We start from the raw sequence: 25,656 nt of genomic DNA on the forward strand, positions 1-25,656 counted from the left end.
GGGATGACTGATCTTCGCATCTTCTGTATCTTGCGAGGTCCACCAACTAAATGCACATTTGTGAACATTTCAAAGTTACACTGGTCAGGGACCAGATAAGGCAGGATCTGAGGACGAGGTATAGATTTCTGATTTTGCTGCCAACACCAGATTATAAACCTCTACTCCATTTGCGAGGGAATGGAATTCTAGTTAAAGCCCTAGACTACAGTACATTAAATACTGCATGAAGGTATCTGGAACGTTTAGGTTGCTGAGGGTAGCAGGTAGTATGCACAGTTCATAGATGAGGATCACAGGAGATGATTTTCCTTCTAGTCCTGGTTAGATGAACCAGAAGTGCTATGAAATTCTTATTTGTTAAAACTGAGGGACGAGATTTGAGAAACCACTGTGCCTTATCCAAGCCTGAGGTACTATCATTATTTTGATATGCGATACCCTCAGTTTGCTCACCATTGTTGAGAATATGTCAAAGAGATAGAAAAGCATACACACATTTACTTGACCAGTCATAAAAAATGAAGACTTCTTTAGATGCACAATATTTTGGAATGTTGCATTCATTTCCATACAAAACTGTCTTTTTTGTGAAATATCTCATCCCCCAGGGCCTGATTAAACTTCTATTTGCAGAAATCTTGGGTGTGCCTGCTCCTAGCATACACTTGGGGTTTCTCAAAACTGGCCATCTGGAAAATGGCAAGTATTAAGTGGCCATATCCATAGTTCTTGAGCTTCATTCAACAGTTACTGATCTCATGCCAGTTTATGGTTGTAATTAATTTTTGTGTTATATGACATGTCTTTCAATAAGTGTCCTCCGAACGAAGGGGTGAATGACTTGAGGGATAGACTGACCATATTTAGATTTAAGACACATTAATAATGGACAGCCCTGCCAGAGCACCGCCTCAAATCCTAGGCATGGTGTAAGGAGGCAGTGATCTGGTCAGCTAACTGTCTTCAGTCCATTGTGGCGCAGACGGCAGAACCATCGTCGGAAGTCTAGATAGTGGACCTGGTTATCTGTTGATGGCGTCCCTGTGCCAGTGCTAGGAATGTTATTTAATTGATAGACTTTGGTTCAAATAGTGGAAAAATATTATGGCTTTGACAGTTGGGATACATAGAATATGGGTGAACTGACCCTCTATCCAGCGACTATTGACAACTCTGGACTCTTTTCAAAACCTGAAAGTCAACCATTAAAGGAGCATCTCATTGATTAACTGCTACATGTTGGTTTCCAAGGAAACCTGGGAGAAGTTAGTAAGATTGTATGGCTCTATGCCGGGGCAATGACCCATTGCACAGAATGTTAGAGAGCATAGACTTTTTGTGAAACACTGCAAAGTAGAAGTCTACTTGCTAGAGCAATAACAGTGATCTGGATAATATGAAGACTCACCAGATCAGTAAAGCAGACACGATAGAAACCATTGAAAACGAGGCGAGAAACCTCTTCAATATTCCTAATGAGAAGGAATTCAGGTTATGGATTTACACTCCGGGTTATGGATGAACACTCCGGATGCTTATCAAATCTTACTGGCCCAATTAAACCTGCTGGAGTGAAGGCGGCTGTAAAGGCTGCTGCCAGGAGGGAGGCAGTAAAAGCGTGTAGAGGCTAGGAGGAGAGGCGTAACGCTGCAAATCAAGGAGGCACTGGAAAGCCAAAAGGCGGAGGCTTTCCATCAACAATTCATGGAGATAGAAAATAGATCCAGGCCTGTGGCATATGGTCCCTGGACTAGGAAGAGACATGATGTTAATCCTGAAACACAAAGCCTAAGAGAGGGGCACCCCGAAATCCAAGGCCTAAGAAAGAGGACTGCTGTGAATCCTGAAACCCAAGGCCTACTATGGAGACCTGCTGTGAAGTCTTAACCCAAGGTCTGGGAAGAGAGCTGGTGTAAAGCTTGAAACGCAACATCTAGGAAGATACCCGTTGGGAATCCTAAAATCAAGGTCAGGAAAGAGACCTGTGGTGAATCCTAAACCCAAAAGCCTAGGAAAGAGGCATTCTGTGAATCTTGAAACCCAAGCCTAGCGAGACCTATTAGGAGTCCTGCATTGAGACGAGGTCTTGAAAAGGCAAAAGAGGGTTGAATACAATTAAGACCCAGGAAGTTCATTTTGTAAATCCAGAAATAATAAAGGAACAAGTGTGGTTTTTGCTTTAAAATAGGCATGGGCTCTAAAGAGTAGGTTTATGAACAGTCGCTTTGGCCAAATCCTTGGGAATTATATATTAGCATACGTTAGCTAGAAGGATAAAGACCAAATAGGATCGGATTGAAACTTTTCAGTTGGCCGTATCGTTTGGACATTACTTGGTAGCATAGGGCATCTCTGAAGGGGTGAGGATGTATTAGCAGAGTGTGACAAATTGACTATTGCCCTGCAGGAGTACAAGAACGAGTAGAGGCAAAAGCGCCCACTCTGCCTTCATACTTCTACAAACTAAGAGCCAACACAACCATAAAGGTAACAGGCACAGTTAAGAGATATACCTCCTTTGCCTTTTTTGAGAACGTGAGCAGAGGGAAGGCCATACTTTCAAGAGGGGTGTGAATGTGGTTCAGTAGCAACCCAAACAGCAAAGTATAACAGTCCAATCAAGATTCTCCCAAAACATTTACTTCAATGAAATACACCTTGCACAATAATAAATAACTAAAAAACACAGTAAAAACCCACCCCTGTAGAAGGAACATAGAATATGCAAAGATAGAATAGATGCATCACTCTGGGTAATGAGATTGGAGGAGGGGCCGGTGTTGGGGGGGGGGGGGCAATTAATTAACCACACTGTTCAAAAAGGATATTTTGTGAGGTTGCAAAAAGGGATTACAATTACCTAGTCAGTCTTTATGGCTCAAAGATGTACCGGGTGCAGACATCAGTCAGCAATACCTTTGCAAATGTCTTGATGGTTTCAGACGTTCAACTAGGCTTCTCAGCATCATTCGCATGTACTTTTAGGTTCGAGGATGTTGTCCGTCGAGCAGCAAGTTTGCGTTGAGTTGCGGTCAAACATTGAGTTTGCTGCAGCTTCAAAGCGTCTATTTGAGCTGTGCGGATCAGGCGGTCGCCAGGTCCGGTTCGGCGGTCGAGGGCAGCTAGCTGGTGCCAGAATGCGCAGGCAAGTCAATTTGATGCAGCAGCCCTGAGGTCGCTGTTCGGCGGACACCAGGGCCAGGTCAATCGACTTAGAGGAGGAGCAATGAAAAAGCTGGCAGTCTGATTGGTGGGCCGAGCAATTCAGGGCAGCGGTACTTCTTTGGTTCGAGCCGAGACAGCGACACACTTCAGCTGGTGCGGTGGCGAACTGAGTCGTACAGGCAAACGGCTGTTCGAGGAACAATGAACACCAAAAGGCAGCGTCGAAGGGTCCTCGCCCGTCGCCGAACATGCTCAAATGACAGCTCGCAGTGGGTCAACATCAAAAACACAGGAATTGTGGTTGTTCTAGTTTTCAGGTGCTCTGAGTCCCACTCCAGGGTTCCAGAAACCAAGATGAGCACTTTTCCCAGGATCCCAAACACGGCTGAAGGCTGGAACACACCTTGAGGAGTCCTGCAGCACAATGAGGTCCTGGGCAACAGGGTGGCAGGCAGAGATGCAGGTCTTGATGCAGCAGCAGAGTTCACACCCAATGGTCCCTGGGGATGGCTAGGGGACAGATCTTGCCTCTGCCTTGGAAATGTTGGGATGCACATACAACGTCCAAGCACGGCCAAAAGATTCAGGAAAATCTATTAGCGCACAAGAAAATGAAGGCGCGCGGCAGCAGACATGTAGGGATCGCATTTGGGAGCTGGCCATATGATAGGTTTGCATATGAAAATATGGAGTAGGCAACAAATGTATCTTTAAGGTAGTTATAAAGGCTTAGGTAGGCCCATGTATAGGGGTATTGTCTAGTGGTAGTGAAATTATATAGTTATAGTACAAAGTGATAATGTGGAAGAGTTTGAATCATTTCCCGTTCCCAGGCCCCAGTAGTGAAGCTGAGAACAGTGGCATTAATGCCGAATAGATAATGGTTTCATTGTATCCAGCTGCAGGCCCTTGTCAGACCAAGATTAGAATGCGAACGGCAGAGCGAGGATAGGGCTGCAGCCTTCCTGAAGGAGAAATCCATGCGAGTCAGGTTAGAGGTTTTGAGCAGCCAACATGTAGGTTTAGATTTAGGACACTAGTGCCCCAGAAATTAGCGACCTTATTTTAACTACCGGCAGCTGGGGAACAGGGTACATACTTTCATAAGAATTAGGCTGATTAATGTGGTCCTCAAGAAAGTAGGGAGGTGTACCGCGGGTGGGCAACAGATGCGAGGGGAGTGAGGGTTAGTACATCCCGTGATTTGTGATACGAAGAGCAAGAGGTGATGCCAACAAATCAAGTTCAATGCTGGGGAGGCATTTTTGTATTTGTTTGTATTTGTTTATAATTTATATCGCGCACTGAACCCTGAGGTAACTGGGCGCCTTGCTGGGGTGCCTGCGTGTCTAGTAACAAGAGGAGAGTATTGTTAGTTCAAAGGACCAATTTAACCTCAGAGTTGCCCACTGAGCTCATGCTAATGGCCAGGTACACACCATGTTACGCAGCTGATGGGTCGGGTAACATTCCAGGTAACTTGCCAATCCAGTAGCTGGGAACTCGGGTGACTGTTAAGGGGACCACATGTTGCAGGGTAGGGGTCGAATAGGATGTACCAAATCTGTCAAGGGACTATAGGAGACTTGTAGTATCTATATAGGTGGTAGCCAATGAGGGTGGTGGGATAACATCACATATTGTTCACGTCATGAGTGGCCATCTCCTTCCTTAAAAACCATGCACTTGCTTTGAACTAACTGAGCGCTCCGGGCTAGTTTGCTTCTACGAGACCTTCTGATACTTTTTCCCTTTTGTATACAAAAAAGCCTTGTTTTGCTTCCAAAGCAGTACACAAGCCCTTTTCCCTAGAGGAGTGTTTTTATTGTCTGTAGGTCTTGCCTTCACCTCACAGCTGGAGGACTTTAGAAAGGAAAGCTTTCGCAGCAGGGTCCAACGGAACCTTATTCAAGGGTGGCAGTCCAGAGAAGATTCAAAGAAGTGGTGGGAGACCCCTTCTTTTAAAGGTGAACCTGCACTTGTGATTGAACTAAAGCTAGCCTGCCTTAGTGGTACAATCCCTGCTCTTGAGATGAGTGTACTTTGCCCTTCTGACATAACACCAAAGTGCTTTGTTATAGAGGAAGTGGAGTGGATAAGAAGGAGAGAGGGAGGCAGAGAGAAACAAGATGGTGTAAGTCTTCCTCCACTGTACAGAGATCGCCTGTCCACACTATCCCCACCCCTTCCCTTCTTACTAGCATCAAAGGCCTTCAGAAAGGCAGCACCCTGGTGTGAGGCTACTCCCTTTGAATGGGTGGGCTCCTTTGATGCCTGAGCTCAGGACAGATGCCCGTTGTGCAGCTGCCTCTGGAGGGGGGCATTATCTACCATCACAAAGAGATCAAAGAAGAGGCATGGCCATTTAGGTTACTGTACTGTCATTTGGTAAACTCAGGTAAACTGGCATGAGATCAGTAACTGTTGCATTAAGCTCAAGAATTATGGATATGGCCACTTAATTCTTGGCAGAATGCACATCACATTCCACAGCTGAGCTGGCTCACAGGAGTCAACACGGGTGATCACAAATTGGATGGAGCTGCAATGATTATAAGTAGTGGTAGGCACCATGCCTTAATCTAGGCATACCTTATTTTTAGATTTTACGCTGCCACCAGCATGGGCCACTTATGATCATCATAGTTTTGGTACAGGGGTGTGTATCTTACATGCATCCCCTGCACTGGAGAAACTTGGCTGTCACTTCAGCTGTCAAATGGGCAACTGACCTCTGAACCTGCTCTGTGCCACTGGTAGAGCAGATGTTGCTAGACAGGATACTGATGCAGCAGGATGCTTTTGGCATAGAGCTTATAAAATAGGGGAATCTGATCAGCAGATTGTCCTTTCAGCGATGGAATTACCCACATGATTGTATTAGTTAACTAGGGGGGCTGTGTCCCCCCCGGCACCTTCGGCGCCCAAACCCCGGGGCTTCGCCCCACTCCCTGGCACCTTCGGCAAACAACCCCCCTCCCACCCTGGCGACTGCTGTGCGTTGTACTCGACAGCTTGGTCGCTTGTAGGGAAACTCCATCAAGGGCTCACTTCGTTTTCACCCCGTAGCCCCCCTTTGGGGAATTGGAAAGTTGGACAGTATACCAGCAAAGTTGGAGAAGTGTGGGACGGAATGACAGCAGACCCATATCTTTAGGGCATACAATGACCCCAATTCAAAGCGTTAGGGTACCGTCACTTATCACTTACAGATGTTCATCACACAACTTCATCAGTTAATGTACTTTGTGCCGCTTGCTATCCCATCCTGGAACTCTAACTAAACCAGGCACTTTTCACATGATATTCGGGGTTCCTATACCCATTACATTCTAATCTTTTACACTAGCTTGCAGAGATCAAATTACAGTAGAGCATAGACTATACAGCGCAACCATAACCACTCCACAAAACTGGAAAGAGACCTCCATTTACAAGAACTGAAATTGTGATTAAGTTATAAAGTCTTGAAAACTCAGAATACGGTGATGAAACTCACTTTCTATCCTCAAAGTGCATGGGCACATTGATAGTTATTAATACCATGCTCTTCCCTCCCCGGGAAAATAAATGGTACGACCATAAACAAAACAACACACATTTGAAGGTTAAACCAGCTTGACCATCCAAAACATGAAAGATGGCAAAACCATCCTCATTAAAACTGCTGACACGTGAGAGGAGATTCATTTCTAAACTAAGAAGACTTAAGAGGAAGCGGATTAACAATCTCTGTTATGAACAATAACTTGATCCTTCACCAAATACCAAAATAAACTGCAATATACTATTAGGTGGATGAGTCAAGGAAGGTCAGCTGGAAGTGGATAAAAGATCTTTTTCAGCATGCGACAGTGCCACCATACCAATAATACACTTCCTATAAAAAAACAACAACAGGCACACAAATTGTCTCAGTCATACGTTCGCTCCACTACAGCATATATCTCACTACCATGATGAATTACTCCATCCTTTTGTTCGTAAATTGAAATCCTACAATAGCAAACAACTGAGCTACTGCAAAAAATGGAAACCATTAAATGGCACGTTGGTGCACTCTACTTCCAATGGACATTGCATTTTACACCTGTTTTGACCCTGAATAGGCCATCCAAGCATGCAGAGTTATTTTTTTCAAACCAAATGTATTTGTTTCATGCATCATATGGAAGCTCTTTGAAATGCTAAGCTACTGTTGATCTTCAACGACAGTCTAATCCTTAACAAAAAATGATATCGCATTCTATCTGCAACGAAGTGGGACTGCTATAGGTAATACATTTGCCGCCACCTATGGTAAACATGGGTTGGTGGAATAAGAGGATAGCGTGGAAAGAATACCAGCAATACATGGAACACAGTCATAGCATAGTGCTGGTAAATTGATGACCTTATTTTGTGGAACTGAGAAACAGAAATGAAGAATTTCATTGACATCCTCACCAGGAACAATCTCAATAGAAGATTCACTCACACATACATTTGAAAGGAATGTTCTGATTTTAAATTGCTTTGGTAAACAAAGCACTGGTACAACCTTACAGAGAAAGCTAGAACCATTGGTAGAATTCATTCACAGAGCAGTCACCAAATTGAATTAAATTGGATCATTCAATCTGGTGATTTCCTAAGAGTAAAGAGGAACTGCACATGTAAAAGGACTAGGGACGCAGAATCAAAAATTGCATGTGGCTACTCCAAGCATGTTATAGAGACTGCCTAGGATAATGCATCCAGTGGCACTAGAGCAGACTTGCTTCACACAAAAAAAAGGATGAAAGAACTGCCAGTGGAACAAGCACATAATATCTCAATAAAATGCTGTACATAATCAGATTTAGCCAACAAACCACAGCAATTAAGAAAATCATAAACATGCTTCATACAAGGAATGGAAAAAATTATGAAGGACTCTGCAGCAGATCACATGTGTGTGACTTTTTCATTGTCTAAGAAAATATGCCAAAGATCTCACCAAGTTTTCTCAGAGGCATAGAAAAAAAAATCAATTGTCTAATATCAATATACAAACAACCAGGCTGTGTATGCAGAATAAGCAAAGCATGCCAGAACAGTAGAAATAAACTATATTTTGGATTTAGCAAGCCACAAGAAATGGAGAATCGCGAAATACCTGACTTGTACTCTTACACAGCGTATGCCCCAAAATGCCTATGTTGTCTCATGTACATTGGCTAAAACCATTGAATTCTACAGCAACAGAGGGTGATAAACCAGACAAACAACTATTTAGTGGCAGGCCACTTTGGCACACATCATCATAAAGACACAAATTAACTTAAACACTTTGGCATCATCCATGTCCCCATGCACCCTTAGAGGGGGCAATCGTATTTAATGCCTTTTTCAACTGAACTAAAGATGGGTCATTCATGGTGCCTTGTGCAGACCTACTGATGAGGAAATGCACTTAAACCTAGACCAAAAATACGGCATGCCTCCCTACACTGCCTTACTGCATGCCAGTATAAATCCCTAAAGCTACTGCTCGCTTTGCAACTAATTGGACACTTCTGGCCGAGTGGTGCAGATCCTTGCTATTGGAGGGCTGAGTTTGATCACTCGCCTGAAATTAGAATAAGAGGCATCCTGCAGCCATCCCAGAGGATTAGCAACAGAGCCAAGTATCCTGTGTAGCTGGGCAGCTGACTGAAGACCCAAAGACGCCTCCTGAAGAGGGCTGGCAACCTTTCCTGCAACTGTCCCGGTGAAGCCCTGCTGGACTACCTAATCTGTGAAGGCCTTCATCTGTGGTTCAACCCTTGGACGGGTAGGACCAACCAGTGTAGTCTTCTCGCATTCCTGCAGCTTTGGGCCTTCAAAATTGTCCCAGGGCCACCTGGTGGAATTGGGCTACCGCGCCAGAAGTGTTGCCGTTCTGGGCTTTTGCCTGGCACTTCCTTGCCACCAGCTCATCCTGTCCTGGAGGGCTATCTTCATTCACGACTGAAGAGATGCCTGCACTTGCCATGGTCGATGACTGTCACTGGCACTGGCTCCCTTCTGTCTGGTGGAGTATCCTTGAGAGAGAATTGCATCGGTGCCTGCTGCATTTCTTCATCGATAAGGGTGCAACCAGCTCATGGACCTGACTGGAATCTTCCTTGCACCCGAAGCTCCTGGACATCTACTGGATCCAACAGCGGGAAAAACTACCTACAACCTATACACAGTGACTGGTCTTTCTCAACTACAACTACCAACAGAACAGTAAAGCACACTCCCTCTCCCATCAACCTACCCACCTCTCCCCCTTTTTTTCAGATCTGCCTGAGCGCTTGGAGATCATAAAAATAGCAGCAGTGCGCAGTACAAATCACAAAAACATAACATAGCTGTGTAAGATGCTCCTGTCACTTTAAAGGAATTGATGAGCGGTGGACCTAGCTGAGCTAGTTTCTCCTTGTGTGTGGGTTCAGACATAACACCCAGAATTGCAGGGGGAGGAGGAGCTGTGGGGCTGGGACTTGAACTAAGACACCACTACACCTAAAGGCTAGTTATGCAAAGGGAGTCCTTCCCGAGCACGGGGCCAGTGGGTGGGAACCTCTACTCTCACATCCAACCTGTAAAGCATCCGAAGGCCACCACCCAACCCCGATAGCAGCTGTATAGAGAGACAGACCTGAGTTTCCTTAGACCAGAGAGGGGATTAGAAGGTGGGGTCAAGGCCCTATAAAAGCAGGCCTTTCGGCAGAAGGCCATAGGAGTTCAAAGAAGAAACTCATTTGCAATTGCAGAAAAAGCAGGAGACAGACAGAAACCCACTGAGAGAGAGAGAGAGAGAGAGAGAGGGAGAGAGAGGAAGAGAGTGAAAGAGCAAAAGAGAGAGCGAAAGAGCAAAAGAGAGAGCGAAAGAGCAAAAGAGAGCGAAAGAGCAAAAGAGAGAGTGAAAGAGCAAAAGAGAGAGAGTGAAAGAGCAAAAGAGAGAGTGAAAGAGCAAAAGAGAGAGTGAAAGAGCAAAAGAGAGTGAAAGAACAAAAGAGCAAAAGAGAAAGAGCGAGAAATAGAGAAAGAGAGAAAGAGTGAGAAAGAAGGAGAGAGCGAGAAAGAGAAAGAGAGAGAGTGACCCAAGTGCTTGAGGCGAGAGAACCAGGAGGCTGGTAAGAGGAGGACCCTGGAAGTTGGAAGAGAGATTGGAAAGTTAGCTCTGTTTACTGTGATATCTGAAGGTGGTGATGACAGACGCTAAGGAGGTGGTGAGATAAGCAAAGGAGGGGGGGTGAGAGAAGTTAAGGTGGTGCTGAGACACGGAGGAGGTAGTGAGAAAAACTATGGTGGTGTTGGTAAGAGGAACCACAGAGGAGGGGTAAAGAAGTTAACCCTTAACATTAAAATGACAGTGCAGCGGTCATCTGTGAGTCTTGCAGGGACCCCCTGGATGCCCGAGAACTGCCCCACAACCCTTATACCCTGCTCCTGACTTGCACTTTAAGCAGTGCACCAACAGGGCCAGAATGAAAGGGGTGGGGTTGATGATGAGGACAACACCTTCTGGGTTGGGTTTTGCAGAACAGCATAGGGCCCTAAACAGAGAACGTCATGATTAGACAAGGCGGGCAAGACCCCAGCTCCTTTAGTGCGGGGTTCCCCACCCCCAGAGGTAAGCTTGCTGTACAAATAAAGGTGTGGCATGCTTCTGCCCCGTTACTTCACTTGGTGCCAGACCAGCTGCAACTGGCCGTCCCTGGTCTTCTCTTTGCAAACTTCTTGAGAGGAGTGAGATGTCTTGATGTCTGCCGATTCAATTGCAGTCTTTCTTGCTGCATTCCAATCCAAATGCAGTCTTTCTTGCTTCAATACTGTCCTTTGTTCAATATTTCTAGCTGGCTCACGCTTGCTGCAATGCTCGCCATGAGTGTGTCCCAAGCCACTGTCTTAACTTGGTGCTTGTAGGATTGGTTTGGTGCAATGGTTCTTCTTGCGTTAATGCGGTCCTTTGTTCAAGATGTCTGGCTAGCTTGCGCTTACTACAGTGCGCTGTGCATGCGTGTCTGGATCGCCTTTCTTTCTTCAACTAATAGTCTTTTTCTTGTGTTTTCTTGTTCCTTGTAGGTTTGTTCTGGTGCAGTGGTTCTTCACAGGGAGGTTGGGGGCAGCAGGGATTGATATGGACCCGGGATGCAGATGTTTGCGTAGGTAAACTGGACACAAAGCGGATGTCAGCAGTTAAGCGTTCGAAATAGCAATGAACGCCAAGCATGTGCGAAATGATGGGCAGGGCTTGTATAGCCTCTCCTGGTGTCATGGCCACCAGGGTTTTGGCAGTGTGCATAGAAGCGGCCATCTTGGAGTGGTGTTTAGTCACCCTAACATGCATTATGTAAGCCCATCTGGGGGGTTTGGAAAGGGAAGGCAAGTCTTCTTTTGGGATATCTGGGGCTCTTTGAGGGAGCTGGTGGAGTAGGACGGTATGCAGTGATTTTATCCTATTTAAAATCACAAACAACATTTTTACTGAATAAAATACAGAATTTTAAAAAATATATTTATGGGGGTGGGGTAAGGGGTTAAAATGGGTTGGGAGGGGATTGGGGTGGGATCATAAACAAAGGGAAACGGGGGCTTGAGAGGGCCCCAAATTAAAAGAAGAAAAGTGCAATTTTTTTCGGTAAAAATGTTTAGTTAAAAAAGTTTATTTTTTTCATTTGGTAAAATCATATGTAACCGAGTAGGAGCTGGAATCATGACCAACAGAGACAATGTGAGTGAAGGCATGAGAGAAGGTACTAGCCTGTGACAGGATGTCGCGAAGTTGAGTATGTTTGGGTTTTAAGGCTGTACACCAAGGACCACAAGAGAGGGAGGCATACATGCCAACATTGCGACATACCTGGGAGGGAGATTTCCCCAAGGAAATCGGGAGACATGAATTTTCCATAGGAATGCATTGGGGCTAAGGATATTTTAGGCGGGAGAGCGTGAAAAATCGCAATATTTTTCACTGAAAAATCGTGACTCTCCTGCCTAAATCGGGAGGGTTGGCATGTATGGGGAGGTGGTGAGAGGCCTGGAGAGATCCCTGTAAAGACCTTAGCATGGCCTCCTGCCTACCTTTAGCGCCTGGTCTTAGTTTAAGGCCAGCTCCAGCGTGACACCCACTAAGGATAAACCATAAAACCACAGTTCAGACTTCAAACCCGGGAGGATGAGGCGTCCCGATGGTGCTGTAGCTGCACAAGACTATTGCCAAAGAAGCTACAAATCCCAGAGACTTTGCTTAGGGACTGAAGCAACAAGATCATGCACCCACCCTCACATTTGGATCTATTTTGGTAAATCCCTCAAGAAGGACCAGAGCTTTGCCATAACAAGAACTGAGGAGGGGGTATGCTATCATATGATTTGGCATTCATAACGCGCCTATACATAAGTGTTTCAAGGGTAAAGAAATAAACCCTTAATATAGAACTGCCAAAGGATGAGGTGCCTAACTGAGAGGAGACTATTACAGAGATGGGTGTCCAGCAAGGAGAGGTGAAGCAGGAAATCCCTGCAGGAGGAGGAAAGAACAGGGGAGAATAGAAGAGCAGGAGGAGGAGTAAACAAGAGACGCAAGAGGAAGCTTGGGACTGGTGGTGGGTCAAGCCTAAACCAAAGTGCTCAGGAGGTACAGGAGAAGCACACAAACAGAGAACGAGGGAGAAAGAATAGAAGAAGGTGCCCAAGGTACAACCTGGAGGATTAGGAGAGACTTGAGTTAGGTGGCTACAGAACCAGAGCCCTGTGTGAGGTGGGAGACTAGAGCGGACCCTGGAAATACCTTATTGTGGCCCCCTGTCTAACTATGGCTCCTGGCCTTAACTTAAGGTCAGCTCCAGCATGATACCCACTACAGAACCACCATCGGGCTCCAGTTCTGGCTTCAGACTTTGGAGCAGCAAGCCTCCCCACTGTCTTCTAGTTACATAAGAACATTGTTTCCCTTGCATGCAGGTCTGTCTGTTATGTGCAGACTTGTGTGTTAGTACAATATCGCATATGAAGCATAATTAATAGCTGTATTAACAAAGTGAGCTTAGCAGAAGGATGAATGTAGCACATCAAAACAACATTAAGACATTTGAGACATGCACAGAGCAGGGGATACCTTGTTCTTTCTGCAAATACTACGGTGCAACACCCTCCCCGTCCGCTGTTTCCACCCCCATACACTCCTTATAATGACTTCTGCACAAAGCTCTTATGTACGCTCTCATGCTCTACCACTGTCTCTTTCACTCGCTTGCTCAGATGCATTGCACACAATGTTCAACAATTAAGGGGAGAGGGAGCCTGCTATCTCCCCACATGTCCGTACGTGCAGTACCAAAGGATCTAGGAGGCCTGAACAGTTAAAGAGAATGATAATAAACATGCATGCCCCCCATGTGTTTACTACAAGTTTACCAAGTTATTCTTTAGGGCAGTGGCGGAGCCAGAGGGCAGCTGCCCCCATGGATCTCCTCTGGTGCCCAGTGTGCCCTCCACCCTCCCGCTGGTGCCCTATTAGCCGCCCCCCCTGCACCAAAAACTGTTTTCGCTACTCCTTTAGTAACTCTGTTCTCAAAATCATTTAGGTGTGTTACAGGTGCAAGAATTTTGACACATTTTACCTAAACCAGCTGAGCATATGTCCTGCATGCCCACCGTGCCTGCAGTTGTGACACCAAGTAAACCAATTGTTAAACTGGGCTAGTTTCTTGTCTTTGCTGAGATCAACTTTCTCATCAGATTTTGAAGTTCCTAGGGAAAAAGAAAATCTATTCAGGAAAACAGATTTATCCTTAAAAAACACTGTCATACACGGTTATCATATTACCACTGAGGGATATCTAAAATAAGACTTGCACGCGCTTATGATTTCTTACATTTTATTGTAAAGGTTATTTTTCAGTTGCCTGACAAATAAATAAATTAAAACAAAAACAACTCAAATTGGAAAATAAGTGTAAACCATTAAAGTGAGAAGGCAAAAAACAATATTCACTGTAGTAGTTCTATATGTGCATGGCTTGTTCATGATATGGACAGAATCGGAGCAGGCATTCTAGCACTTTAGAAGCTCAATCTCGTCCATTTAGACCCTCGGGTACATACATTGCCAGTGACATTTGGAATATTATCCATTAATTGATGTGCTGGTTTGCCAGATCTGAGCCGCTCCACATAACGAACACACTCCTTGCCGTTCACTTTGGCGATTGGCTGAGAGCAGAACAAATAAGAATCACTTTAAAAGATGGTTTGAACTGAATGTATTTGCTATTGCAATTGTCCTGAATAGTTTTGAATGGAAATTATACAAGTAAACTATTAGAAGATGTAATCATCCTTAATCTAGCTTGGAAGTTAGCGTTCAACTGATGCAGTTCGAGGACAATGCCAAATCTGCTTTCTTTTTTTCTTCTGAATGATGACGTCCTGAGACACCCCCTCCTTGGGGGCCAGTTTTGCCCTCAAACCTATCACTTTGAACACATTCTATTCCAGCTCTTCCAATGTAATTGAATTTGTTTGAGGGGAGGTGGACTGAGAAGCTGGAGGAGAGGTATGGGAAGAAAATAGGTAAAAGGTATATTTTGGGCTCAGGGTGGTGGATGAGTTGTGGGGCAGATATGTACAGTCCTGCCAGTGACAAGACCCCCCCGGGTCTCTTTAATTCTTTCATGGTTGACAACCTTAAGATCCCTGCAGGGACCTTGAGTGGTCTATCCAGATGTCTGATGAGTAATGAGCGTTCATATGACAGTTTTGATCTATATGCTACAGATTTAATATTTAAGGTTCTGTTCTCCACTTTATGCCTCTTTAAGCTGTGGACCTGCAGCAAACCCAAACTATCTCTATATAGAAAGCAGAAATCTGTTAGTTTTTTCCTTCTATAATTCCACAGCTTTCCATCAATCGGCAACAAATTTTGCACAGTTAACTGTTAGGACTCTCCAGCCATTACTGGCTACATGACATGTGGACGACCCACCTCTTTCTTCGGATTTCAGCCCCTTCTTTTTTTATTGTGTTATAGTCAAAGACTTTTCACAAATACATAAAACAAACAACAACCCAGGAAAGAAAAAAGAAAAGAAGAAAGCGAAAAAAGAAAAGAAAAAGAAAACAAACTCCTAATACAACATCTCATTATACATTACTATCCCTTTTCCTAATTACAACCCAACCTTCCCATAAACAAAAAAAACACTTACTGGATAAACAGTAGGATAGTAATGATGAAAAGAAAAAGAAAATACTGGAAGACAAACTTGTTCATCCCTAAATTAATCATGACTTAATTCATCACAAAAAATATAAAACTTGCTTTACAAGTTGATAAAACCTAGAGCATTTAAAAATCTAAGTACCTCGGGGGGCGCTGTTGCGCACATTGGGAAATGGCCGCCTAGTCCCAGAGCTCCGGTCCACATCAATCCTGTTGCTGAATATCCTGTGTCGGGGCTGCCTCCAAAACGAAAGCGTTGCACCGCGAGCCCTCCAGGACTTGTGGCGTGCGCTGTGAAAATCCGGCGCCTCTGCTGCTGACTGTTCGGGAGCTACATCGTCCCGTAGATCCAGCGGGCCTTGGTGGTGGCGCGGGCCGCCCACGAGTTCTGTGGATTTCCCCTAAGGTGCTGCTGGGGGAGGGGCGTCAAAACTCTACTGCGACTGTTCGCGCCTTACTGGAGAGGCGGAGTCGGACCAGCGCGTCCCTCCGCTGACAGAGAGAGGGAGCCCAGTGGATGGTGGCGCTGGTTGGTGCTCTGCGGTGCCGCGGGCTGAGATCCCCCTGCGCAGCGGACGTGCCGGCGACGGCCGGCGGTGTAGTGCACCACGGAACTCCGTGGTACATCCGAATAGGGGGGCCTAGTGGAGCGGTGAGCAATCCCGTAGCGGCCTGGGAGGGGAACGAACCTCCCCCGCATGTGAAATCTGACATACCACCCCAGCCGGTGTAAGGGGAACAAAGAGCGAGGGCTCTCGCCGCCATTACAGGCTATGAGGACACCATCACGCCTACGTGGCGTACCGGGCATGCGACATAGCCCAGGCCTGCCGGATACAATCGGAAGGGGCCAGTTTTGCCGGACGCGTGGATCTGTTACCCCATTGCAGCGTCGGAGCCCTGAACATGACCCTGATCTGAGGGGCTACCCCCCCCTGAGAGGTGCACCTGGCTGAACATTTAGTGGTGCTCCATGTGAAGACGGATATACGGGGAGTGTTCCCTGTTCCTGGTATTGGAGACCCCCCCTCGCTGGGGGCCTTGTTTTTTGGGGCCTGCACCACGTGGCTGTCACCGCTGGCATTGGCTATGGGATTGAGGTGATGACATGATTCTTGCTAGGTGACTGTGCGGAGCGGTCTCGGAGAGTGTCGATAGGTCTGGTAACCCCTACGTTTGTGGCTCCCCCACTGCGAACTTACACCTGGTCACCTCCCCGAGCTACCCTTCTTTGCCCGACGACACACTGCTACCTTGCCTTGATCTTTGGGAGTGGCCACAGGCAGGGTACATGAACACTGCAGCTCTTTCCATAATATTACGAGCAATTCATTGGGAGGCGTGGCGATACGTGGGAGAACACAGGCCACTCGATTCATCATATGGGCCGCCACGAGCAGAAAGGAGCGCGCTCCAGAAAAACGGGCCAGATGGACTCCTTTACCAGTTCCCAGCCAGGCTTATCTGCCGCTCCACCACTGGGGCAGACAGACGGCCAGGTGGAACCCTCGCCCGATGAAAGAGAGGACCGACTAATGGTGATGGTCCACAATGGCTTCCTAGCAGTGAACAGCAAGCTAGACGACATTGGGGCGACGATCAGCTCCTTGAAGGCGAGGGTGGATAAGGAGAGCTCCCGTGTCACCGAAGCCGAGAATAGGATAAGTACCAATTAAGATTCCATTATACAGCTCAGCCGAGACATCGCCCAACTGAAGGGAGACCTCCAGAAGACCCTTAATAAATGTGAAGATTTGGAATCCCGCTGCAGAAGGAATAATATTCACCTGGTGGGGGTGGCCGAGACCTTTGGCACGGGATCAATGGAGCGCCAGGTGGAATCCTTATTGAAAGACCTTCTGGGCCCCGACGCCTTTTCTGACCACTTCCTTGTGGAGCGTGCCCACCGTTCCTCAGCACCCCCTCCCCGACCCGGGGCGCCGCCGCACACTATAATTGCCCGTCTCCTCAATTATAGAGATAGAGACGCCATCCTGCGGAAATCCAGGAAGAAAGGCACACTTTTCTACGAGAGCAGTAGGATACACATTTATCCACACTTTTCAACAAATGTGCAATCGCTGAGACGGTCATACGAGCCAGTCAAGAGGCAACTGAGACTACGCCAAGTTCCCTATTCACTAGTCTATCCGGCTAAGATGATAATTCAGCATGGTGGACGGGCGCTTTTTTTTAAAAATCCTACAGATGCCATGCTAAATGTTGGGTCTTCTATCCCCCTGCCGACTCGTGACCAGAATCGGAATTCGCCACCACGGCCCGTTGAAATACTTGAGGAGCCTGCCGGTTAAGGTACTTTAGATACAATTTGTGGCCTGGCGTGGCACCGCAGCCCTGACTAATAACACTTGTTTGCAGCTGGGCCGTGAGGTCCCCCTGGGATTTCGGCCATGTGAGTACGGCTTCCCCCCCAGGAGTGTTCTCAGGTTTATGGTTCGAGGGTTACATCATCTTGTTGGGGTGGATGATGTAGGTGGGGGTGGGACGGGGAGACGAGAAAGGGTTATCCCTGGTGTCAGACCGGGACAGTTTAGGGAGTTCTTGTTGAAAGGAGTTATAATGTTTAAATCAGAGAGCGGTTACACAGCAGTACGCCCGTATCGCTTGCAACAGGGGCAAGTCTACGGGCAGTCGATTCCTTTTGAAAGCTGGTATGACGCAGGTTAATGGGAGCTTAAGTGTCAACTTACTTTCCTGGAACATACGTGGGCTTAATAACCCGGTTAAAGCAAGGAAGGTTGCAGCATACATAGCACGTCATGATCCTTGCATTCTTTTCATACAGGAGACACACACACTCGGAAGCGTTAATACTAAATTTCTGCCACGAAGGGGCCCCCAAAGTTATTATACGGAATATTCAACACAGTCAAGGGGAGTGATGACTCTCCTACACCCCAAATTGAGTTTTAAATACCATTCTAGTAAAATAGATCAGCAAGGCAGATATGTGCTAGTTTAGGGGGAGCTGGCAGGGTGCCCGATAATCCTGGTAAACACATACAGCCCAAATGTAGACGACCCACAATTCTACTGTACTATATTAGATATGCTGACTGGGTCAGGGGAGGCGTTAATAATTTGGGGCGGTGACTTCAATACTATTCTGGACCAATCCCTTGATCGATCTTCCACCACCCCTAGGGCCCATACTAGGGCTGCATTGGTTTTGAAACAGCTGATGGAACAGATGGGCTTGATAGATGTTTGGCGTACATTACACCCCACTGAAAAGAAATTCACCTTCTATTCGACCGTCCACGACTCCCATTCGCGTATAGACTACTGGTTTGTTAGCTCACACCTGGCGGGCACTGTCACTGGTTGCGATATACACCCTCGCACCCTTTCGGACCACTCACCTGTAACACTTAGCATTAAGTTGGGAGATGCCCCTCCCCCGGTTAGAAGATGGAGAATTCCCCCCGCCATTCTTAGGGACTCTAACATTTGCGAAGCCCTGCATGATGAGATTACCGAATTCATTAGAATAAATGAGGGATCGGTAACTACCTATGGTACTTTATGGGAGGCTTTCAAGGTCTGGGTCCGGGGCACTATCCTTGGTAAGTCCACCGGCAGGCAGGCTGTACGGAGAGAACTGAGTACAGTTGAAGCAAAAATAGATCTGTTACAAATTGAATATGGGGTCACACAAGAAAAGGAAACGTTAGCGCAAATGCATGCCGCTTTAAAGGAGTTCAGTGAGTTGGCCAACAGAGAAGTTCTATATATGGCAGCCCCTGCCAAAGCCCGCAGATACGGGGAGAGTAACAAGGCCGGGAAGTTCTTAGCTACTATGCTTAAGGCTGATAGGCACCGTAGTCCGATTCCTGGCATTCTGACACCTACCGGGGAAATGGTTAACAGGGAGCGGGACATTAATTCCACCTTTGCGGAGTTCTATTCCTCCCTCTATTCTAATCATGACACAAAGTGTTCAGAGGAGACGTTCCGGTACTTGGACAGCCTAGACCTTCCTACATTAACTGCTGAAACCCGTAACATACTAGACCGGCCTATCACAATTGCAGAAATTGAAGAGGCCATTAAATCTTTGTCAGGAGGCCGCGCCTCCGGCTTGGATGGCCTGAGCGTGGAACTATACAAAGAATTCAGGAGTGAATTAGCCCCTTTACTGGTAAAAATGTGGGAGGAATCGATGGACCGGGGGGACCTTCCAGAATCGATGCGTGAAGCTATTATTACAGTCCTCCTGAAACCCCGTAGACCAGCACATGAGATGGGATCCTACAGACCCCTCTCATTGATTAACACTGACGCGAAAATCTTCGCCAAAGTGTTAGCTACCAGACTCCTCCCCTATATGTCAATCCTGGTCCACCCGGACCAGGCAGGCTTTATACCATCCAGATCCACTGCACTCAACCTGCGACGGCTGTTTAATGTAATGGCACAGATTGATCCCGAGGCGAAGGTGGCAGTGGTAGCCCTTGATGTCGAAAAGGCTTTCGATTCCGTGTCCTGGACATACCTCTTCCTGGTGCTTGAACGGTTTGGCCTTGGTCGATACTTTATTAAATGCGTAAAGCTACTATACACCCACCCTACTGCTAAAGTCCTCACTAATACCACGCTATCCCCTACATTTTGGCTCCATAGGGGCACCAGGCAGGGTTGTCCCTTCTCACCTATACTATTTGCACTTACCATTGAGCCAATGGCGGAGTATATACGACAGCACTATTCACATAGAGGACTCAGGATGACCGCCCCCCCTCAGATCATTTCACCATACGCAGATGACACTGTTATATGTCCGTGATCCAGAGGAGAATGTACAACACATCATGTCAGACATACACGAATTCTCAAAGTATTCAGGGTATAGAATCAAAGTTCCTAAGTCCGAGATATTTCCCTTAACTGATTGCACGGGTGATCTCTCTGCAATAGTGGGACTCAGGCCCGCTCTGATTCAGGTTCGCTACTTGGGAGTTGTGATCGCTAGGAATAAACAATTGCTGTTCGCACATAACCATGGGGAACTGCTATCAAGTTTGGCGACCAAATTCCAGACATGGACCAGTCTCCCACTGTTCCTTTATGGTAGGGTGGCGATACTCAAAATGGTTGTTCTACCCAAACTTCTATATTATTTTAATAACATCCCGATATGGCCCGGGAAGGCTTTTTTTGCAAAACTCAGGTCGCTCGCCTCTACTTTTATCTGGAATGGGAAGACGGCCAGGCTGGGATGGCATAAAATGGTGGAACCATTCTCACAGGGAGGTATCGCTGCACCTGACTTTGAACTCTACTACCTGTCTGCACAGGCTCAATTCGCTAAACACTGGTTCGACCCCGAGGATACAAATCCCCATGTTTTCATAGAAAAATATTCTGTCCGCCCCAATGATATCAGATCGGTCCTCCTTAACCCTGTTTACGGAGACATCTGCCCATTTGACCCGGTATACACAACTACACAAGCCTGGGCTAAGATATATAAAAGAATTGGCCTGGAGACCCCCTATGACCCGGAGGTCCCCCTGTGGAACTTCTCGAGTATATCCCCTACATTTGACAAAGCCCTTCAACAATCCAGATGGCGTATTCTGCGAACTCAGATTTTGTTGGGGCGGTGGGAGGAGGCCAACTTAAACGGTTCCAATACCATCGTATGAAAACTGCTTTTGCTGCTAGATGGCCAACTTTTCCGATGGAACCCCAGGTGCATGAATGCATTAGGGCAATAGTGGCTACAAATGGTCCCAACAAGGGGGTGTCGCTTGTATACTCTTTGGTGCAGGCCCATTCCCCGTCCCGTAATGCGATAAGGGAGACCTGGGAACGAGATACGGGTACCCAAATTGATGAAATCCGGTGGTCACGCTTCTGTCAACTCACCAGATCCGTGTCTATGAATGCTGGCCTCCGGCTGATTCAATTCAAAATCCTGAATCAGTTACATTATGCCCCCGCCAGGTTAGCTAAATTTGTTGAGAATTGCACAGGAGCCTGCCCTAAGTGTAATGCACCAAACGCTGGGCCATATCACATGTACTGGTCATGCCCTTTGATTGTGGAATTCTGGCAAGAGGTGGCGGAATTACTTGAGGACATAACGTCGATCCCGGCGACCCTGTCCCCACTAAGGTACCTTCTTGGTGACATTGGTAAAGTGAGGGAAACCACTAAGCGTCTATTTAACATTTCATGTGTTGTTGCAAAGCGATGTATTCTTAGATCGTGGAAATCCGTCACTGCTCCATCCAGAGCTAACTTTTTAAAAGACTTGTGCACGGTGAACGACAAAGAGGAAGTTTTTGTCCTATCGGTTCCGACACCTTGTCGTCCCAAAGATATTTGGACACTGTTACGTGCGTACCTATGGGATCTGGCACCAGATGATGCAACACCTGCTCCCTTACCATGATGTGTAATGTTCTGTTGTATGACATGTATGTACGAATACTGCGAATACCTCCAAACTATGCTTTGATATTTATCTACTGTTGTTCTTGCTGCTGACCTGCTCTCTTAATAAAATAAATGTTTAAAAAAAAAAAAAAATCTAAGTACCTCCAATACCACACTTAATTTGTGCACCTATGCCATTCTCCCCCAAGAAGGGAGGGATGTAAGCCACTCCTCGTGCAGCACAAAGCGATAGAAGTGCTTTATGCGAAGGGTTTGGAGCACGCTACATTCAATAAGAATATACCTCAGAGGATAAGCCGGGAGAGTGCATCTAGGCTTATCCCTCAACGAATGAGAAACAGCGATAAGGAACATGTTACTTACCTGTAACTGTTGTTCTCTAGCATGGGTCTGGCATGGATTCACATGCTCATGAATATTCCCCGTCGTCAGGCTGGGAATCCTCGGTAAATAAAAAAATCAGTATCAGTTTCGTTTCTGTTCCGTCTCTCTTAGTAGTAACCAATCACTGGTCTCTGGGTCATACTGCCGCCAGTCAATGACTGCCCTCTCCCTAAGCCCCTCCCCTGGCAGCCATCCTCAGATTTGGTAGCATGTAAAGTGGCAGTAGGACCAAGCGAAGAGCCGGAGAGGGTTAGGAGGGAGGGTTCGCATGCAAATCCAAGCCAGACCCATGCTGGAGAACAACAGTTACAGGTAAGTAACTTGTTCCTTCTCAAGCATGGGGTCTGGCATGGATTCACATGCTCATGAATATAAGAATACATAGCAGTACACACATGCACAACCACGGGAGGTGACAAGGCTCAACATTAAGCATTACATAAACTCAACATTAACTAACTCTTACCTCCTCACCAGGCCCACCTTCAGGCGAACAGGTTGCGCAGCACTGCTTGGCAGACTCTGGACTCCTCCCTGGAATCCCGGTCGACGCAGTAGAATCTCGTGAAGGTGTGCGTCGACCTCCACGTAGCAGCCCTGCAGATGTCCAGCAGGGGTACACCAGACAAGAACGCCGTGGTAGCATGATGCAGCCAGAGAGCCATCTGGAAATTGAAGCCTTCGAGAGGGGCTTCCCTTGATTCACAGGTCCAAAGTTCACAAAAAGATGTGATGTCTTCCGAAAACTCTTCATGCGGTCCACGTAGAACTTCAGCGCTCTAGCTACATCCAGCAAGTGCAAAGTCCTCTCGGCCGGCGACGAAGGCGACGGGAAGAAAACTGGCAACACCAAGGGCTTGTTGAGGTGGAAGTCCGACGGCACCTTGGGCATGAAAGAGGGGTGTGTCCTCAGCACCACCCTCGTCTCGTGGAAAGTCAAGTATGGAGGCTTGCAGGATAGGACCTGGATCTCTCCCACTCGTCGTGCGGAGGTGATGGCCACAAGGAACGCTGTTTTCCACGACAGAAATTTCAACGGTGCCGAATGCAGAGGCTCGAATGGCGGTCCCATGAGCCTGGTCAGCACCACGTTGAGCTTCCACACCGGGGCTGGAGCCTTCACCGGCAGGAACGATCGGAAGAGTCCCTTCATAAATTTCTTCACCAGGCGATGAGACCACAGGAATGACCGTCCCGAAGTTCTGGTCTAACGGGAAATCGCTGCAAGATGGATCTTGATGGAAGCATGGGCTAGTCCCGCCATGGCCAGCGATAGCAGGTACGGCAGCACTTGAGGGGCCTTAATTCGCAAAGTGTTAATCATCTGTGCACATCACCAGACAGAGAACCTCTTCCATTTTCGTAGCACTTTAGAGTTGAGGACGCCCTGGCCTTTGCAAGCACCTCCTTGCAGTCCACTGGGATATCGTATCCTCCAAAATCTAGTGCTGCAGGAGCCAGGCCTGCAAATTCAGCGACTGCGGGTCGTGATGGAGGATGGCGCCTCCTTCTCTGGAGAGAAGATCTGCGTCCGTCGACAGTCTGACTGGGGGCGACGCTGACAAGTCCAGAAGGTCCGGGAACCAGATCTGTCTCGGCCACGCCAGGTGCGACGATGGTCATCCTGAACCGGGACCTTTTGAGTTGGTTGATGAGTCGGAGCAGCAACGGCAACGTGGGGAACGCATACAGGAACAGGCCGTCCTAGGGGAACGAGAAAGCATCGCCCATGCTCCTCGGCTGGGGAAACCTGCTGACGAACCTCTGGCACTTGGAGTTCGTCGCCGTTGCAAACAGGTCGATCTGGGGTTTGCCCCATTGTTGGAAAAGTCGATCCACTTGATCCTGACGCAGCTCCCACTCGTGGCACGAGCGCAGCTCCCTGCTGAGTGAGTCGGCGATGACGTTCTTTGTTCAGGCTAGATGGAAGGGCACCGGAAACATCCCCTGGGTGACGGCCCAGTGCCACAGATCCTGAGCCTCCTTGGACAGAGCTGGGGATCTGGTGCCTCCCTGCTTCCGGATGTAGAACATCGTGGTGGTGTTGTCGGTGAAGATCCTCACCACCTTGCCCTTGAGGGATGGGAGAAATGACCTGAGGGCTCAGAACACCGCTCACAGTTCAAGGATGTTGATGTGGAGTGACCTCTCCTCTGGGAGCCAAAGGCCTCTCGGGTTCAGATCTCCGGTGTGCACTCCCCATCCCTCCAGGGAGGCGTCCGTCATCACCGTCTCCTGATGTACCATCGTCTGAAAGTCCTTGCCTGCTGCAAGATGCGCGCGGACGCCCCACCATCGAATCGCTTGGCGGAAAACCTCGTTGAGCAGGATCCTGTCTTCGAAGCTGCCCGTCTCATGTATCCAACGGGCGTCGAGGAACTCTTGTAGAGGACGCATCCGTAGCCTGCACAGGTGCACCAGGTAGATGCATGAGGACATTATTCTGAGCAGGGACTTGATGGATCTCACCCTGGCCACGCCCATGGCCAGCAGGCGATGCACCTTGCCCAAGATGGCCTTCGTCCTCTCCTCCGACGGCGAGGCCAATCGCGCCACTGTATCGAGCTTGGCTCCCAGAAACAGTGCGACCTGCGACGGGACCAGGTGGGATTTCGAGTAGTTGATGGAGAAGCCCAGATCCGTGAGAAGTTGGACGGTCTTAGCTGGGTGTTCGACGGCGAGTTCTCTTGTCCTTGCACGGATGAGCCAATCGTCCAGGTAGGGGTAGATGTGGATCTTCTGCAGGCGCAGCCGCGCCGCCACTGGTGCGAGGCACTTGGTAAATACCCTGGGTGCCGACTTCAGCCCGAATGGCAGGGCCTTGAATTGGTAGTACCGCCCTTGGACTACGAATCTGAGAAACATTCGGTGTCCTTTTAGAATGGGGATGTGGAAGTAAGCATCCTCCAAGTTCACCGACGATAGGAAGTCGCCCTCCTCCAGCTGTCCCAGCACGTGCTGGAGGGTGACCATCCTGAACTTTTGTGCCTTGATGCATTTGTTTAGCCGCCGCAGGTCCAGAATGGGGCGCCAACCGCCTGTCTTCTTTCTGACGAGGAAGTACCTTGAGTATACTCCGGAGCCCCGGAGCCTCTTCGGGATGAGCTCGATGGCACCCTTCTTGAGCATCGCCCTTACTTCTAACAGCAGTTGATGGATGTGATTTTCCTTCCTGGCCACGGGAGGAATGTGGGGGCACTTTCTTTGAAATTCGAGAGTGTGCCCGTGGGCCAGGGCATCCAGCACCCAACAGTCGGTGGAGATGGACTCCCACACGCTGACCAACTTCGCCAGCCGGCCTCCCACCGGGGTGCTCCGGTGGGGGCCCGACGCTATGGCCGGTTTAGTCCTGCTTGGAGGCGGCCTTGCCTCCTTGGCCTCCTTGGCGATGACGACAAAAACCTCCCAACTTGCCTCGTCCTCTGTAGGCCTCCAGTGACGAGGAGCGGGCCACC

General features: G+C 47.8%; 1 protein-coding gene across 2 annotated transcripts in view; it reads right to left on the reverse strand.

The window, feature by feature from the left end:
- Positions 1-25,656, reverse strand: part of MIOS (meiosis regulator for oocyte development) — a 771,408-nt gene that overhangs the window by 24,480 nt on the left and 721,272 nt on the right. The window contains exon 10 of one of the 2 annotated variants that reach the window (XM_069648527.1): positions 13,788-13,917. The exons of the other annotated variant lie outside the window; for it this stretch is intronic. Coding sequence (XP_069504628.1) covers positions 13,788-13,917 — 130 coding nt within the window. The remainder of the gene's footprint in view (positions 1-13,787; positions 13,918-25,656) is intronic. 2 annotated transcript variants of the gene reach the window in all.

The sequence above is a fragment of the Ambystoma mexicanum genome, chromosome 2q, assembly GCF_040938575.1.
Source record: "Ambystoma mexicanum isolate Mex_15411 chromosome 2q, UKY_AmexF1_1, whole genome shotgun sequence".
In the NCBI taxonomy this organism is placed as follows: Eukaryota; Metazoa; Chordata; class Amphibia; order Caudata; family Ambystomatidae; genus Ambystoma; species Ambystoma mexicanum.